The sequence below is a fragment of the Chionomys nivalis genome, chromosome 16 (genome assembly GCF_950005125.1).
Source record: "Chionomys nivalis chromosome 16, mChiNiv1.1, whole genome shotgun sequence".
NCBI classification, from domain to species: domain Eukaryota; kingdom Metazoa; phylum Chordata; class Mammalia; order Rodentia; family Cricetidae; genus Chionomys; species Chionomys nivalis.
The window spans coordinates 6,015,595-6,032,897 of NC_080101.1; the positions used below are offsets into that span (position 1 = coordinate 6,015,595).

At 43.6% G+C, this 17,303-nt stretch overlaps 1 protein-coding gene across 1 annotated transcript in view; it reads left to right on the forward strand.

The window, feature by feature from the left end:
• Positions 1-17,303, forward strand: part of Esrp1 (epithelial splicing regulatory protein 1) — a 46,229-nt gene that overhangs the window by 17,712 nt on the left and 11,214 nt on the right. Inside the window, exons 7-14 of the mRNA XM_057790539.1 lie at positions 371-481; positions 573-705; positions 804-846; positions 2,760-3,061; positions 3,891-4,109; positions 6,325-6,511; positions 10,613-10,781; positions 16,649-16,799. Of these exons, the coding sequence (XP_057646522.1) occupies positions 371-481; positions 573-705; positions 804-846; positions 2,760-3,061; positions 3,891-4,109; positions 6,325-6,511; positions 10,613-10,781; positions 16,649-16,799 (1,315 nt within the window). The remainder of the gene's footprint in view (positions 1-370; positions 482-572; positions 706-803; positions 847-2,759; positions 3,062-3,890; positions 4,110-6,324; positions 6,512-10,612; positions 10,782-16,648; positions 16,800-17,303) is intronic.

A 17,303-nucleotide genomic window follows, 5' to 3' on the forward strand; every position in this document is an offset into this window, starting at 1 on the left:
GGATGATTTATTGAAGGGCTGTCACCACGACAAAGAAAGAAACCTTCTTCCTTCTAGGTCAGGCCGTAAGGGTTTGGAAAGAAGTTGCTTCCTATAAACTGATCTGAGATGCTTTTGAGTGCTTGGCGGGCAAGGAGCTACGCAGCTGATAGACAGTTTCCTAGATGAGCTAGCTATACTGGACCTACACAGACAGCCATCTTTCTGTAGTGACACGGAAGATTTTTGTGCCATTTCCAGACAAGTTGTGAGGGTCCAGAGAAGTTGAACCTGCAAGTCAGTCTGGTCTCAAAGGGAAGCAGGTCTCCTCCGTCACCATGCAGCCTGTTTTGCATCAACTATGCTACATGATGTTGTGTTTGGTTTGCAGCAGCAAGATGGAGCTCATCGACGACAACACGGTCGTGAGGGCTCGAGGCTTGCCCTGGCAGTCTTCGGATCAAGACATCGCCAGGTTCTTCAAAGGACTCAATATCGCCAAGTTGGTTTTTCTTTGTTTCACCCCTCCCCAGAGGCGTAGCGGGTTTTCTGTCCTCACCCCCTTTCTTCCCTCTGTTTTGTTTCCTTCAAAGGGGAGGTGCGGCACTCTGTCTGAATGCTCAGGGACGGAGGAACGGAGAAGCACTGGTTAGGTTTGTAAGTGAGGAGCACAGAGATCTAGCCCTGCAGAGACACAAGCATCACATGGGGAACCGGTATATCGAGGTACGCGTCACGTCCCAACACCCTGACCTCTGCCCTTGACCGCTAACATGTGATGGGTGTTTTAGAAATGGTTTCATAATGTCTCTTTATTTTCTTAGGTTTACAAAGCAACGGGTGAAGACTTTCTTAAGATTGCTGGAGGTGGGTTGCTCTTACGTAGTACATACTTCATTGATAACCTGAGGTTTTGCGCGCACACTGCAAGTGCATTCCTGTGACCATAAATGGTTCTTTCCTAGTAAAACCTGGGGGTTGGTTTATAAATAGGGAGAAGAAATTTCCCATACCGCTGGTGAATTTAATGGACTGTAACATTTGCCCTAAGGCCTGAGCAAATCTACTATGTCTAAATAGCCATTGAGAATGAGACCATATAAAGGTGAAAGGGTCACTCACGTACAGTTACATACAGAGAGAAAGGTAGTTCTTGAGAGAAATGTTTCTGAACTGTCGGAAGCAGTCGCCTGCAGTGCCTGAGGCTATTATAAGTCTATTTCTAGATTTTTCTCAGTTATTGAGCTTCTCAGTGCTCAAGACCATGGTAGTTTCTTGAATTTGGAGGGATAATTGTCTAGATTTGGTTCTTTCTCTCCTTCTACCTTTATGTGGGCTCTGACGATTGAACTTAGGTAGGTCATCAGGTCCTGGTCTAGTATTTTTAGATACGTGGTATTCACAGAAATAAGAATAGAGGGGAAAAAAAATCATTTTTAGGTTGTTTTTTTTTTTTTGGTTTGTTTTTTGAGACAGGGTTTTTCTGTGGCCTTGGAGCCTGTCCTGAAACTAGCTCTTGTAGAACAACAGGGCATCCTGGAGTTCACTTTGTGGACCAGGCTGACCTCAAACTCAGAGATTCACCTGCCTCTGCCTCCTGGGAGCTGGAATTAAAGGCGTGCGCCCCTGTGCCCCTACCACCCGGCTCGTATACCATGTCTTTGTACATCCCCACGGAACTCCTGGAGCTTATTTTTAAGTATGCTGTAAAGTTTTATGCTTGTACTATTCTTTAGGGTGGGTCTCTGAACTGAAGCCGTCAATAGATTTTGACAAGGTGCCAGATTACGCTAGGGTGCCTCCGATTTTTCAGTATGTTTCTTTTCTGCTACTTTCTTTGGCTAAATCCTAAGGCTTCAGAGTTTAAGATTTGACTTTTCTTCAGGTGTCTGAAGTTCACAGCATTGTTTGACGTGGACGGGGCATAGATGGTGTATTTGCAGTTGCCGGGTTCTTCTGTGCCCTGGACTTGGATGGTAAACACTGCAGACGGACAGATGAGCTGGGTTTTGTTGTCTGCCTAGTGTGACCAGCCGTGGTGTTAGCGGGAACTGCAGATGTGCATTTCAGGGCATGCTTCCACGTGCACTGCTGCCCCGTGCTGCACTTGGAGCAGAGTTGGTGAATGTTGGAACTGGGCATTTGCATCTTCATTATTCTCTATGAAAGTTTCTTAATTAGAGGTAATGAAGCAATTATAAACACAATGCACTTTATTATCCTAATTCATTCTCCTAGTTTGTGGAGTTAACTTAGCAGATGTGGACACTAAGGCATAGATAAACTTGAATAAAGTCATGCCCTGGTAGACAGGATAGCTAAGATGCGACGTCGGTGTTCTGGATCGAGGGCTTGCGCCTTTGTTGTTGTGTAGCTGGACATGGAACTCAAAGACGTGCACTAGGCACAGAGTCCCAGGACCTGTGTGTCTGTCGGTGCCATGGCACTCTCTGTGAGAAGAACGAACAGGTGACCACTGATTTGTGTGGCCAGCTTCCAAAGATAAGGGGGGTGCTTTAGAAAAGTGCTGTGGGAAGAGTTTCAAATCTGCAGGGACTCCTGAGTCCTAGGATATTATCATTATGAATCTAGTGGTGGTGCAGATCAGAACGTTGGCAGAGGCCTCGTGGAGGCTCGGCAGTAGAGCGCCTCCTGGTGCTAAGGTACTGGCTCTGCTTCCCGGCATCTCACACCGTATTAAGAATTTTGCCATTCTAAATTTGGTCATATTGCTATCTTAACTCTTTCTCCCTGTGTATTCTAATATTCATTTTCTCTAGGGACATCCAATGAGGTAGCCCAGTTCCTCTCCAAGGAAAATCAGGTCATCGTCCGCATGCGGGGGCTCCCTTTCACCGCCACCGCCGAGGAGGTGGTCGCCTTCTTCGGACAGCATTGCCCCATCACCGGGGGAAAGGAAGGCATCCTCTTTGTCACCTATCCGGATGGCAGGCCGACGGGAGATGCCTTTGTGCTCTTCGCCTGTGAGGAATACGCTCAGAACGCCCTGCGGAAGCACAAGGACTTGTTGGGTAAAAGATACATCGAGCTATTCAGGAGCACGGCAGCCGAAGTGCAGCAGGTGTGTGCAGTCATGTGTTAAATAACTTCCTAAATAGAAATCACATAGACGTGAGAAAGAAGTTAACAAAAAATATTTTCAAACTGGCAAGGTGGTTCCTGAGGCCGTTCTCTTTACTTTATTAGTAGAGTTCAAAGTTCGGCTGTGAAGATAATATTAAGGGATCACTGTATGTTAAATGTATTACTTCGTGAAATGAAGTTGAATAAATTTCCGCAAAAGTCCGCATCTTGCAATATGTCTAGGTTTTTAAATACGTTTACCCAGATAGACACTGCCTAATGAGTACATTGTATTACATGGAGTATGTGCCTTGGTTTATTTTATTGTATTCATTTTTTTAAAGACAGCGTCTCACTCTGTAGCGCTGGCTGGCTTAAAAATTGCTATATACAGCAGAGCAGCCTTAAATTAATGGCAGCCCTCCTGCTTCCTGAGGGCTGGGATCGCAGGTGTGTAGTTCCGCGCACCAATTTACTTCATGTATTTGGCAGAAGTGGGCATTGCACTGTCCAGGAGGAGATGCATGAGCCCCTCATCAGGGCTTCTCAAACTTCCTTGCCCTTATCAATCACCCAGAGGACCCTGAGAAGCAGTCATATTTTATAATAGTTGTGTCTTGTAGCCATGTGTATACCCCACTGCATCCTTACCCCTTTGAAGATTTGATTGAGAACCTCCTGTATTCTACAGTGTGCCATACAGCTGATAACACACTAACTAGGGCCTGCAGGTCTAACAGGATTCTTGGTGAGGTTAGCGGTACTATGGAGGATGGGTTAGGAGCAGCAAGACTCTTTAAGTCCCTTGTGTTTTGCCTTTTATATAGGTGCTGAATCGATTCTCTTCAGCCCCTCTGATTCCACTCCCAAACCCTCCCATCATCCCGGTACTACCTCAGCAGTTTGTGCCCCCCACAAATATAAGAGACTGTATTCGTCTGCGAGGTCTTCCCTATGCTGCCACTGTTGAGGACATTCTGGACTTCCTGGGGGAGTTTTCCACAGATATTCGGACGCATGGGGTTCACATGGTGTTAAACCACCAGGTAAGGAAGTTAACTGTTAGAAAATGGGTTTGCTGTTCTGGGGGTCAAGCACTCCCCTCTACCAAGATCTAAGTATAATAGTCCAAAATTTTACATTACATATATTTATTTATTATGTATACAATATTCTGTCTGCGTGTATGTCTGCAGGCCAGAAGAGGATACCAGACCTCATTACAGATGGTTGTGAGCCACCATGTGGTTGCTGGGAATTGAACTCAGAACCTTTGGAAGAGTAGGCAATGCTCTTAACCACTGAGCCATCTTTCCAGCCCCAAAATTTTACATTACATTAAGAGAAGATTTAGCTGTACATATAAGACATCTTTAAGACATACTCTAAAAATTTGCCTGCTATTAGTGCGATTGTTGGAGTTCAGCTGTCTCCCTTATCAGCATTTATTATCAGTATACGATGAGTGTGTCCAGCGTTTCCTGTTGTAGCTGCTCAACTCTGCAGTTCTGGTGTGAGAGTGGCCACAGACCAAATGTAAGCAAAGAGCACACCAGTGTTTTGAAACACTTCACACCCACAGACGTGTGTGAGGCGTCCACTTGCACTCAGTAGAATGTGGACCCGGAAAGCTGCAGTCCTTAGCAATAGGTGTGGATCTTCGTCTCAGCAGCAGCAGGAATAATTGCAAAGCTTTTCTATAAAAGACTGAATTCTTCCCTATGCCGGGAAGCACTTACTTGCTTGGTGCTACTTGAGTTTTGGTTAAACAAATTTAATCCTGCTAGGTGCCGGACAGTCGACTGGTGTCTTGTGCCGTCTCAAGCAGGACAGAGTTCCAAATACTCACAGACTAAGTAGCACTAGATTAAAACTTTGCAAGTCTGTTAAAAGCAAAGAATTTAATTTTGGACAACAAGCATTTTCTCAGAGTGTTAATGGACGGAATGCAGACTTAAGAGTGGAAATACTCATTTTTTTCTGACTGCTTATTTCCCACGTGTTCCCACTTGAGGGTTTGTTCACTTTTGTAATTATCTTCCTACTTACTGGGCACAAGTAGTCACAAGCTCCAAGCCCTTGCACAGCCTTCTACACTAGCACGTTCTTCTAACACTTTGTCTGTGTAAGCCACACAACCTTTTTAATCTGACAAGTTATAGCCCACTTTGCCAGTGGGCGACTCCACTATTCGGCATCACTAGGGAATTATTTCTTTCAAGTTACTGTTTTCTAATAACCTTGGGGCTGTTACCCTTTGATTAACAACAGTAGACAGATTTGCCTCTCATTTGACCTCCATGACCTGGGGGAAAATGTTCCTTTGATGATGGCTCTTATCTGTCTTGTAGATGTTGGGTTTTCATCATGGACTGGGTTTGTTGCTAATTTCCCTGGTATGGTGACTATTATGGTAACTTGCATGGTAATCATTTGTAAAATAGTATAATATTATAAATGTTCCCTAGGAGACTTGGAGAACTAACTTTAAAAAGAGCCCTATAAACTGCTCATCTTCCCCCCCCTCCAGTGTGGTTCAGATGATAAAATATTGCCAAGGTGTTCGACTTGTATATGTAGCACAGACAGAGGCTTGATTCCCCCCTCCCCCGAGGGGAATTTTTGCTAACAAAAACTACCTCAGAGTACTTCTTTGAGCAGTTGAGAGAGAGAGGGGGAGCATGTTGGAAGGAATGGCTTCCCAGCGTTACAGATGGCATCTAGCCACTTAGTGTCATACTTTGCAAATCCCTGACTTACCCTCAAGACACCCTAGTCTCCAGCAGTGAGGGACAAGGATGTGGCAGGTCAGAGAGGAAGCAAGACAGAGCCAAAGGGCACCCACAGGCTGATTTAGTTTCCTGTCGGAGGATATGTTACTAGCTTTTCTCATCAAATGATATTTAATCGGATTTTTCAGAAGGGAGAAAAATCCACGATATAATCCTCCATTCTGAAGCTGCAGTCACAGCGAGCGAGACCTCTGGAAGCCCTGTAAATTTGACACTAACTTAGCAGAAACCCAAGGGATAGCTTTCGACCATGTCTCTCAGAACTGTTTTCTTCAAGATTTTGTAGGTCATTCTGGTGATTAGGGAACGAAGCCCAAATCAGATTTCAGCAGATCACACTGTCACCCAGATTTTGTGGCTACACACGTCGTATACTTGGGTGCTGGTCCCTTGGCATGCTGTGTAAGGGACGTTTACTTCCTTGTTGAAGGAGACAGCCTCCTTTGTTTCTGCTCTTCCTGCACACTAGGGCCGCCCGTCAGGAGATGCCTTTATCCAGATGAAGTCTGCAGACAGAGCATTCATGGCTGCACAGAAGTATCATAAAAAGGTCATGAAGGACAGATATGTGGAAGTCTTTCAGTGTTCCGCTGAGGAGATGAACTTTGTGTTAATGGGGGGCACTTTAAATCGAAATGGCTTATCCCCACCGCCATGTAAGTTACCATGTAAGTTTTTCTTGGGTCTCTGCGCTCTTCTACGCTGTGTGCTGGTAGGTGCTTCAGCTGCTCTCTGCGACACTCACTTCCTGTGCCCCTGGTTCTTCCTGAGGCAGGCAAGGGGGTTACACAAGGCTTTCCCATCTGAAATCACTAGTGTCTGGTAATCAGTTAAGACCTTGGTTGTGGACACCCATAGTTAGAGATGCTACACATACCTCCTTTCAAATTATATTCTTGCTTTTCCAGTGATAAGCATTTGGTTTCTGAGGCTTAGTGTGCTCCAGATAAGCACTGACTCTGGGAAGCAACCTGGCTATGTAGATAATTTAATACGCATTTAAAGGTAAAATATACGTTTGGCTGGATCCCTTCCTTTCTGTCTTTATTTTTTAATTTATTCACCATTCTTTTACACGTTGAACTTTAAGAAGGATGATTTGATGCCCATTTTGGATTCTTAACTGTTTTGAGCATCAACTATGTCTTCAAAATGATACCCTGGAGAGCATTCCTGTTGCTGTCCAGGATATCCGGAATGAGCAAGTTAGTAAACCATGTTTATATATAAATGCGTAATTGATTTGGCCAACGTTTGATTGGGTCACAGGATCAGTGCTTAATTCCAAGCTGTGCTCTTGCTCATTGGCAACTGGGTGCAAGCCGTCTGGAATCCTGTTGGAGAGGAATAAGCCCCGTAGTCTAGAAGCAAGGTTTAGTCAGTGGCTAAGGAAACCTGATGTTTCCAAACACGAGTCTCTTTTTAAAAATGCAGTTTTTAACCTGCATGTTGGATATGTTTAAAGACCTTGGGATAATAGTTCAAAGATAACTGGAAAGGGGCACCGGGTTGGTTTGCTGGATTCTATTAGAGTGGGCAGTTAATAGGCATTCAGTTTTATTTTGAGCAAAGAGAGATCTGTGGCAGTTACCTCTTTCAATTGTTTGTAGAATGTCTGGTGGGGCTTAATCCTTTTTTTCCCGTTGGAATTCCTGAACTCTAATAATTCCATTTACCTGCTGCTTGCTGTTGGTGAATATCTAATAGTTTATTGTTAATGAGATACAAGGTTTTAGAAATTATGATTGAGTGTAAAAACAATACTTTATGGTAAAACTTGAATGTCTTCTGTCCATAAATCACTGTAAATGTCAGTAACATTAACGTAATATCCCTTAGTGATTGTCCGTCAAATATCATGAAACAAATTCCCCATTGTTTCTTGTCCAGTTTATTATAGACTCAAGTTTTGAGACAAGGTTTCGCTATCTACCAGGCTGGCCTGGAGCTCAGTATCTAGGCCATGTTATCTTGGAGCTCACGGATACTCCTGCCTCATCCTCCTGAGTACTACTAGGACAATAGGTCTGAGCCACAATTCTCACCTAGCAAAGGAGGAATTTTAAATCCTATTTCATATAAAATTGTATTTCTGAAGACCTAGTCTTTAATAACAATTTTTTAAGAATATATTTCTGCAGCCGGGCGAATAATGGTGCATGCCTTTAATCCCAGTACTCAGGAGGCAGAGATAGGTGGCTCTTGGTGAGTTTGAGGCCAGCCTGGTCTATAAATCGAGTCCAGGAAAGCCAGGGCTCCTTTAACACAGAGAAATCCTGTCTCGAAAAACAACAACCAAAAAAGAATATGTTTCTGCATCTTTGGTTACAAAATGAAGACAAGATTTTTTCCTAAAATTGGTCGTGTTTCTTTGTAGCAGAAGAGTTGATTTCTTTAAAAGTCAGGAGTCCGGTGAACGTGTGCGTGTTTTCTGCCCCCCTGTGCTGCCACTCTTAGGTGACTGCCTAACCATACCACAACCACAAGACTTACAGAAATTGCCTGTTTTTTAAATCTAATCTCAAATACTTAAAGCAATTTAAATAATGATGGGGCTGATATTTCCCACTGAAGACTTTCTTGATGAATTTGGCAAAAGAAAATGCTGGTAGTGTCTTCATACTGTGCAGCACCTTGATTCACTGGAAGTTAGCCGGACCTGATGGTGCACACTTTTGATGCCAGCAGGGAGGCAAACACTCGAGACCAGTCTGGTCTGCATATCTAGTTCCAGAGCAGCCAAGCTCAGAATTACCCCCCCCCCCAAAAAAAAAACCAATGTAATTTCACAGTCAACTTTATTTTATATCCTGTGCTGTTTTTTCTTTCCATTTTTGTGTTGCTGGAGATGAGTCCGAGGGTCTGCTCATGCTGGACAAGGACATTCCCGCTGAGCTGCAGGCTCACCCTCTGCTTGTCTTCATAGCACGTAGCATTTACATCATGAGTTTCTTTCTTTTTTTTTTTTTAATATTTATTTATTATTACACAGTGTTCAGTCTGCAGGCCAGAAGAGGGAGCCAGATCAAATTACAGATGGTTGTGAGCCACCATATGGTTGCTGGGAATTGAACTCAGGACCTCTGGAAGATCAGTGCTATTAACCTCTGAGCCATCTCTCCAGCCCCATCATGAGTTTCTTGATGATTTTGCAAACCAGTTAGGAGTACAGGCTACACAGTGTTCTGTGGTGCTTCAGATCTTGGGGTTTGTGTGTGTGGTGCTGAGGACTGAACCCAGACCCTTCACATACTCCGTCACTGAGTATGCCACAGGCCTGACGTGAACAACAGAATTTGCAGGCTTGGCGGAGTTTCTGTTCACTACCAGGTGTGATTGTATGCATGTGGGTCCCACCACTGGGGAGGCTGAGGCAAAAGGGTTATGAGTTTGAGGCCAGCCTGGGCCATATAATGAGACTATCTCAAAAGTTCAAGGGGTGCCGATGTAATTACCTAATGTGCTCAGAGATGGGCTGGGCCCCTGGCACTATAATAGATAAGTATATACATACGTACTTACTTAGATGTTGAACCAGAAGTCCATGGTCATAACTGCTCACCATATTCTTCATAATGAAGGAGAAACTCTTAAGAACGAGGAAAGCCAGAATTCGTCTTGGAGATTTTCCTGTGAAGTTACCCCTTGGGGCCCAGTCACAGAATCTATTGGATCTCAGTGTGCTGACCCCATATTCTGTTGGCTTAGCTATCCATCTTCCATCCAGTGCATACGGTCTAGCTCGTGTAGTCATGCTACTTGGGAAAGCTCGAGACTACCAGCAGCTCCAGTGTAAGGGAGTCTGAGATCACGGAAAGTGCAGGGTAACTAGAAGATAGAGGAACTCCCTCTCCCTCCTCCCATTCTGCTAGGGATTGGACCCAGGGCCTAACCCAGGCTGAGCCCCCACCCCACCGCTTAACTACACTCTCAGCCCTAGATTGCATTTTTTAAAAACTTGACCCCCTTTTTTATATGTGTGGGGTATGGTTTGGTTTAGGTTTTGGAGACAGGGCCTCATGCTGTAGCCCTGGTGGCTGGCTTGGAACTTGATACATAAACTAGACTGGCCTTGAAGTCATGACCATAACCCTAGCCTCTGCTTCTTGAGTGCACCACCATGCCGAGCTCTTTCCTCTGGACTGTTTCCTAGTTGAACTTTTCTTATATGTCTGAAGGTGTAGATTAACTTCAAAGCCTAATTTTTGGATTGCCTTTAGGTGAAGATAATACACAGTTTATCTAACTTGTCACCTGTGGAACAGCTTTAGTGTAATATATGGTATATCCTTTTATCCCAGTCTCTTTGATTCATGTCATACTAAAGGGCAAAAGCATCCACAAAATCAAATGGAAGTTGCTTGGGATATAAAGAACTGTGGTGGTTTTTTCATTTAAAATGTGTAGCTGAGGCCAGGGTGATGGGTCAGCATTATGAGCATCACTGTTCTCGCAGAGGACCTGGTTTCAGTTCCCAGTACCCACATGGCAGCTCACAGCTGCCTCTAACTCCAGTATTAGGGGATCTAACACCCTCTTCCGGCATCCAAAGGCTCCTGCATGCACGTATTGTACACTGACTCACACAGGTACACACACACACACACACACACACACACACACACACGATCTTCACAGATACGCAGGTGGAAGAGTAACCACAGCCTGAATGCTGACACCGATGACAGCTGTTACCAGTGTGACTCAGAGTGTCTCTCTCTCTCTCTCTCTCTCTCTCTCTCTCTCTCTCTCTCTAGGCCTGTCTCCTCCTTCCTACACGTTCCCAGCCCCTGCAGCCGTGATCCCTACGGAAGCTGCCATTTATCAGCCTTCTCTGCTCTTCAGTCCCCGGGCACTGCAGCCCTCTACTGCATACTACCCGGCAGGCACTCAGCTCTTCATGAACTACACAGCCTACTACCCCAGGTAAGGCTCCACAGGAAGTGACTGCAGGGGCAGAGACAATGACTCCTTTGACAACCAGTGTGTGAGCTCACAAAAGAATATTGTCTCTCTCACTGAAGGTTAGGTGGCCGGCCATAGCTTCCGGTCACATCTCTGACCAATAGGTTGTTTTAAGACAGACTCGAAGTTTATTATTTATTTTGCGGTATGTGACTAGCATGGTCTTTAGGTTGCCTGTGAGTTCAGCTCTCCCCACGCTATCTCCTGTTGTTTGAACAGCTCGTGGGTAGTAGCTCTTTGTTCCTTATGATGAGGTGCTAACAACATGGAAATGAATCATGAAACAGAATAACTCAATAGGAGCGATTCTATTTTTTTAGGTTTGAATGTTAGCCCATAATAAATATAGTTGCTCTAAATGTCCCAATGCTTGTATTTGTTGCTCTTTAAATGCATACTGTAAACAAACCCAGAATGAAATTGATCAGTGTCTTCCTAGGGTTTGCATGTTTTATGTCTCTGCTGCTTTTCGGTTGGAGGCAGTTCCTTGGAGGTGGAACTGTGTAATGGAAGGAGTGTAATCTTGGGGAGTTGGGAGCTTTATCGTAATGTCAGTACTTTTTATTCGTTAGCTTGTTTCCTTCCTTCTGTTCCTCCCTTTATGTTTTAAGGACAGGGTCTCACTTCGTACCCCGTGCTATCTATACTGGCCTCAAATTGGCAGTAATTCTGCTGCTTCTGCCTCCCAAACTGCTGGGTTTACAGGTGTGTGCTACCATACCAAATCTATATCTCTTTAAAATTATGCTCACACACACACATGCCAGGGTGCATATGAGAAAGTTAGAACAAGTTTGAGACTGTGTGGTCCCAGGGATGGGACAAAAGTTGGCTGTCTTGCATCTTATAAAATGATGTAATTGGTGAAGAGTTTTGGAATCCGTTTTATATCTGTGCCTGTGATTCTAGTTTGGATATATAAGGAACAATTTTATTCTTCAGAGTTTTTTTTTGTTTTTTGTTTTTTGTTTTTTGGTTCTTGGTGTTTCAAGACAGTGTAGTGTCTCTGTGTAGTCCTGTCCTGGAACTTGTTCTGCAGACTGAACTCTGGAAGAGCAGCCAGTGCTCTTAATTTCCGAGCCGTCTCTCCAGTCCCCACACGTCTGTATTTCTAAATATGTACCTGTTTCTTTTTTAAAAACTATCCAGTTAACAGGCATGGTGGTGCACTCAGGAGGTTGAGGTAGGCAGATCTCTAATTTCAAGGCCAGTCTGGTCTACTTAGTGAATTCCAGGACTACACAGAGAAACTCTGTCTTGTGGAGATAACTTCATACCCTCACGCACGCACACAGCATAATATAACAATTTAATTTTAAACATTTGAGATTTTAATTTTCTCTGTGTTCCAAAGTTCATCTTTAACTTCTATAGGAGGATTCAGGCATGGATTTTCTGAATTGAAGTTGTGTGCTTTAGATTTTTCTATCCTGTGGGTATTGGTGATTGAACTCCATCCTCTTGGTGATGGCAAGCATCTTGATAGTGGTACCTCCTCAGCCCAAAGGGTGTGACTTGTTTTGAGATACATACAGGGGTGATGGATGGGTGTGTGTGTGTGTTCATCTATTTCTACCTTTCTGACTCTGCTTTTGACATCAAATCTAAACATATGGTTCAAAAGCTTGCTACAATTTCCTTGTGTTTTTATATTTTTAGCTTTCCTATTTAGATAAATGACTCAATTTGAGTTTGCTCTTTTTATTTGACTCTTACCTGTGGGCCTATGTGTGGTGTGGGAGTATAGGCTTATGTGTGTGTCGACCAGAAATGAGCTTGTACTCATTTACTTGGGTTCTTGGGATTGAGCTGTTTGCCAGGTACATCAATTGGAGTTAATTTTTTGTAGGATTTTGGGTGGGGATCTAAGTTGTGTTGTTTCATAACCGCTTAACAAACTGAATTTTGTTTATTAGTTTTTGTTTCTTTGCTTTAATGTATGATAAATTTGTATGTGGCTGGACATGGTGGCATGCGCCCTTAATCCCAGCACTCAGGAAGCAGAGGCAGGTGGATCTCTACGAGTTTGAGGTCAGCCAGGGCTACACAGAGAAACCCTATTTCAAAAAACCAAAAAGAAAAAAATAAATTAGTATGTGTGCACAGAGCACATGTTGAGGGTAAAGACAATCTAAGTTAAACTTCCTCTCTGCCACGGAGCTACATTGAAACTTACAATGTCTATGATCTTAACACTCAGAAGGTTGAGACAGGAGGATTACAAATTTGGAGTGAGCCTCAGCTATTTACTTTATCTTAACTAAAAAGATATGGGCTATACTGGGCAAGCTTTTTAGCCATTTTTAATTTTTCTGATGCTTTCAAAGTTGGTGATGGAGACTTCTTTTTTTTAGATTCCATGTGGGTGTACCCATGCTCTTGTCATTAAGGTTGGGAGGTTAAAGCCTTTGGGAGTTAGTTCCACCTTCCACTTTGTTGAAGCAGGGTCTCCTTGTCCCTGCCTCTGGACAGTGGACCTCAGGCTAACTAGCACAGTGCTTTGAACCAATGTTTTTATCTCTACTTCTCATCTCCCCTGTGAGTGCTGGAGTCATAGGTCTGCGTCACCGCATATAGGTTTTTATGTGTGTTCCAGGTACTGGACAGGTACAGTGGATGCTTTTATCATCTGAAACATCTCCCTGACTCAGGGAGTGAAGAATCTTAGCAACGTTCAAGTTTCTGTTTATCAACCTGGCTTGTAGGTCTTTGAAGTAACATCTCCCCTGGCCCAGGCTGGCCTGCAGCTTGCTGTGCAGCTAAGGATGGCTTTGTGCTCCTGCCTGCAGCTCCCAAGTGCTAGGATTACAGGTCGCGAGCATAAGCTTTATAGATACATGGTGTCCAACTCCTGTACTTTTGTGAGCTCTCCCTGGGAATGTTCCTGTAAATAGAATTTTTTTTATTGTCGTGGTGTTCTTTTTTATATATAGAAAAGCAATTGAAGTTTGTGTTCTTTAAAATGACCCTACTTATTAGTCTATTAGGTTTTTTTAGTAACTCTCTTTTAGTTTTCTATATGATAAGTAAGTACATGTTTGACTGTCAGTTTTATTGAAAAGTTTATTGATTTTGCTGATTATTTGAATAATCCTTTTAAAATCTTGGAATTTAGATTTTAGGTTGATAGAAAACTCTTCCCTCTCAAGGAGATAGACAGGTTCCTTGAGTTTCCTTATGGCTTCTAGAATATAATCAGTAATTACAGTTATGAAAATTGAAACTAGAAGCCAACTGGTGTGCACGCCTTTAATTGAGCACTCACGAGGCAGAAGTAGGAGGATCTCTATGAGTTCAAGGCCTACCTTGTCTGCTTTGTCAGTTCCAAATTTATAGAAACAATTTGGGCAAAAGCAATAAATTATAATAGGATGGTGTCTATGAATAAGGTCGCCAGGAAAAGGACAATACTTCCAGTGCTTTGCAGAGAAACTCTGTCCCAAAAAACTGAAAGAACAGTTAGGTGAACTTGAAGTTGGGATAAGTTTATTGGAATGGTTGCCATCTTGAGAGCAGATTTATTGTCCTTTATAATGTTAAACTTCAAATTGTGGCTTCTTAAAGACATGTTGAATTGTACATGCGCGGATGTGTGTGTGCAGGCAAGGGTTGCACGTGCCATAGCGCAGGTGTGGAAATCAGAGGATAGCTTTGTGCAGTCAACTGTCACCGTTGCACTTCGGTGTGGGTTTCAGGGACCGAACTCAAGTCATTTATCCAGTGAGCCATCAGCCCTTCTGGTGACTACTTGTTTGTTTAAGAAGCCCTATTGTATTTAATTAACACTATATCCATTTTGTGTTTGAATGTGTGTACGTGTGCCATGTCTCTCTCCGCCATGTGGGTCCCAGGCATCAGACTCGACAGTCCTTTACCCACTAAGCTGTCTCCCTGGCCCATTATCCGCTTATATCTTGAATAGATTTTGAAGATACCAGAGACCCCATCTGAATTTATAGAAGATCTTCGGGCAAAAGCAATAAAATGTGATAGGAGAGTGTATGAAAATAAGTGTGCTAGGGACATGACAAGACTTTCATGTCCTTTATACAGGAGTCCAGGTTGTAGTGACGTATATGGAGAAGTCTTTGTATATTACACTCAGCATAGCAGATATTTGATATAAACAAATACACTCACCGAATACTGGTTAAATATGAAGAAAATATTGAACTTGAGAGATCAGTGTGGTTTTCTAGTTTGACATGGTGCTAACTGATGTTTTCAGTAAGAAATTATTTAATTTTAGGGTCTCTCTCACCTCTGTAAAAACAGAGTTATTGGCTTGAAGGGTGGCTGGAGCATTAGATTCAATTCAGCATACGAACCATTTCTAGTGTTGATTGCACAAGTCTCTTAAAACAGTGATTTCAATCTCATTTTTCATTAAATTCTCTTGGATTGCTTTAAAATATATTGGTACAGTCATGGGACATCTGACTTTTCTTGAGTCTTTGATTTGTAATTTGGAGGGGTGGGTAGGCAGGGTTATCAGAAGTGTGAAGGTCTCCCAGGGCTATTCAAATTTGTCACATAGTTGACATCTACTGATTAGAGACTTAAAGGTTTGGTGATGGATGCCCAGTGCTGTTTCCAGGCTTCCAAAATTTAATGAGTGATAAGATAACAAGAGTAAGAGAATGTCATGGAATCTTGGGAGTGATTGAATGTTAAATCCTGGTCTGGGAACTGAAGGTGTTGATCTTCCCTGTGTAACCGCAAATGAAAGAAAGGATTCTGGGCTAATTCCTGTCATCTATGGCTGGAGGCTCATCTGGTAACTTGTTTGTTACTGTCATGTAAGGTGGCTTCTCTGAAATGTACAATTAATTACCTCTACAGGAAGTGGCTGGAAGTTCATAATCTGAAGTTGGAATCAGCATTGCTTCTTAAGTTTATGACTGGGAAGGCCGGGCGGTGGTGGTGCACGCCTTTAATCCCAGCACTCGGGAGGCAGAGGCAGGCGGATCTCTGTGAGATCGAGACCAGCCTGGTCTACAAGAGCTAGTTCCAGGACAGGCTCCAAAACCACAGAGAAACCCTGTCTCGGAAAAAAAAAAAAGTTTATGACTGGGTTAAAAAATTTTCCTGTTCATATTTCAAACTGTAATTATCTGACCTCCAATTGTAGAGAACTGATTGGGTGGGAATCTCATAAAGCTGATTGATGAGTTAATTAATGAGACTAATACAATGGTCGCTAGAGGTACCACGTAAGGTAGGCACTGACTGGCCCTGTGCTTCATGGAGGAAATTGCTGCAGAAAACGCCTGGGAGCCTCATTCATTTCAATGGTGATCAGTTCAACTTCTTCTGTGTCCTTCTAACCCTCTCCCTTTTCTGTTTGTAAAGAGTCATGTTGGCAGAAATTGCCCGGGTGCCTACTCTGCTGGTTCTTGTGCTCTGCTTTCCTTGTGCACGTGGGTGGAGCTGTTGGCTCTCGGGAGCGTTCACTGTGGACTGTTGGTCTCTGGCTGTGCTTCCCCTTAGTCCCTCATAGCCATGCCTCTTTTTCATGCCTAAAACCGGCTCATTAACCATCGGGGACCTGGGCTTTGGAGGTGGTTGAGTGACTGAGATGTCTTAGTTCTTCCTCTCCCTTTGAGAACCTGAGAGATTGGGGAAAGTTCTGCATCTAATCCTGCATTAACTCCACTTCTTCTCCACTTGGCTGCTGTGGCAACATTCTTACCTCTCTTAGGAAAGGTACCTCATCGAAGGATAAAGAACATCACCTTCAAAACGTCAGCTTCTTAAGTAATATGTTTTAGAGTAAATACGCAGCGTTGTGTGTTCCTGTCAGTTCACTGTGCTTTCTCTCCCTTTAGCCCCCCAGGTTCGCCTAATAGTCTTGGCTACTTCCCTACAGCTGCTAACCTTAGCAGTGTCCCGCCCCAGCCCGGCACGGTGGTCAGAGTGCAGGGCCTGGCCTACAATACTGGAGTTAAGGAAATTCTTAACTTCTTCCAAGGTTACCAGGTCAGTAGCTTGAGGAAGAACAATCCTCAGTGCCCTTATATTAAAATTGGTTTTCTGAGAAAACGCAGCTAGGAACGGAATTGGTTCTCTGCAACATGTGTGCCTGTGCTCGTGGGTTCTCTTGTCGAGGTGTGAGATCGAGTCTGTGTTGAGGTCTCGCTCCAGTCTCATCCTCTTGACCAAATTAGGACTTTCCTCTGCTGTCATAATTCTTGCCCCATAATCTTCTTTCCCTGTAATCTGTTTGTGCTTTTTGAAACCTGTGTGCCATGGGAACATTCATGTGGACGCAGCGGTTGCAGGTGTGTGCATAAGCAACAGGCTTGCTAAGGGGGCGGTTTCCTTGGAATTGTCTTTTAATTCCTTCACTTAAAAAATAAGTTGTGCGTGCCTTTAATCGTACAAAAAGACAGGCAGATCTGAGTTCCATTCCAGCCAGCACCACAAAGAGGGACACTGTCTCAAAGTAAGTAGATAAATAAAACAGAGGTGGCTTGCCTGCCA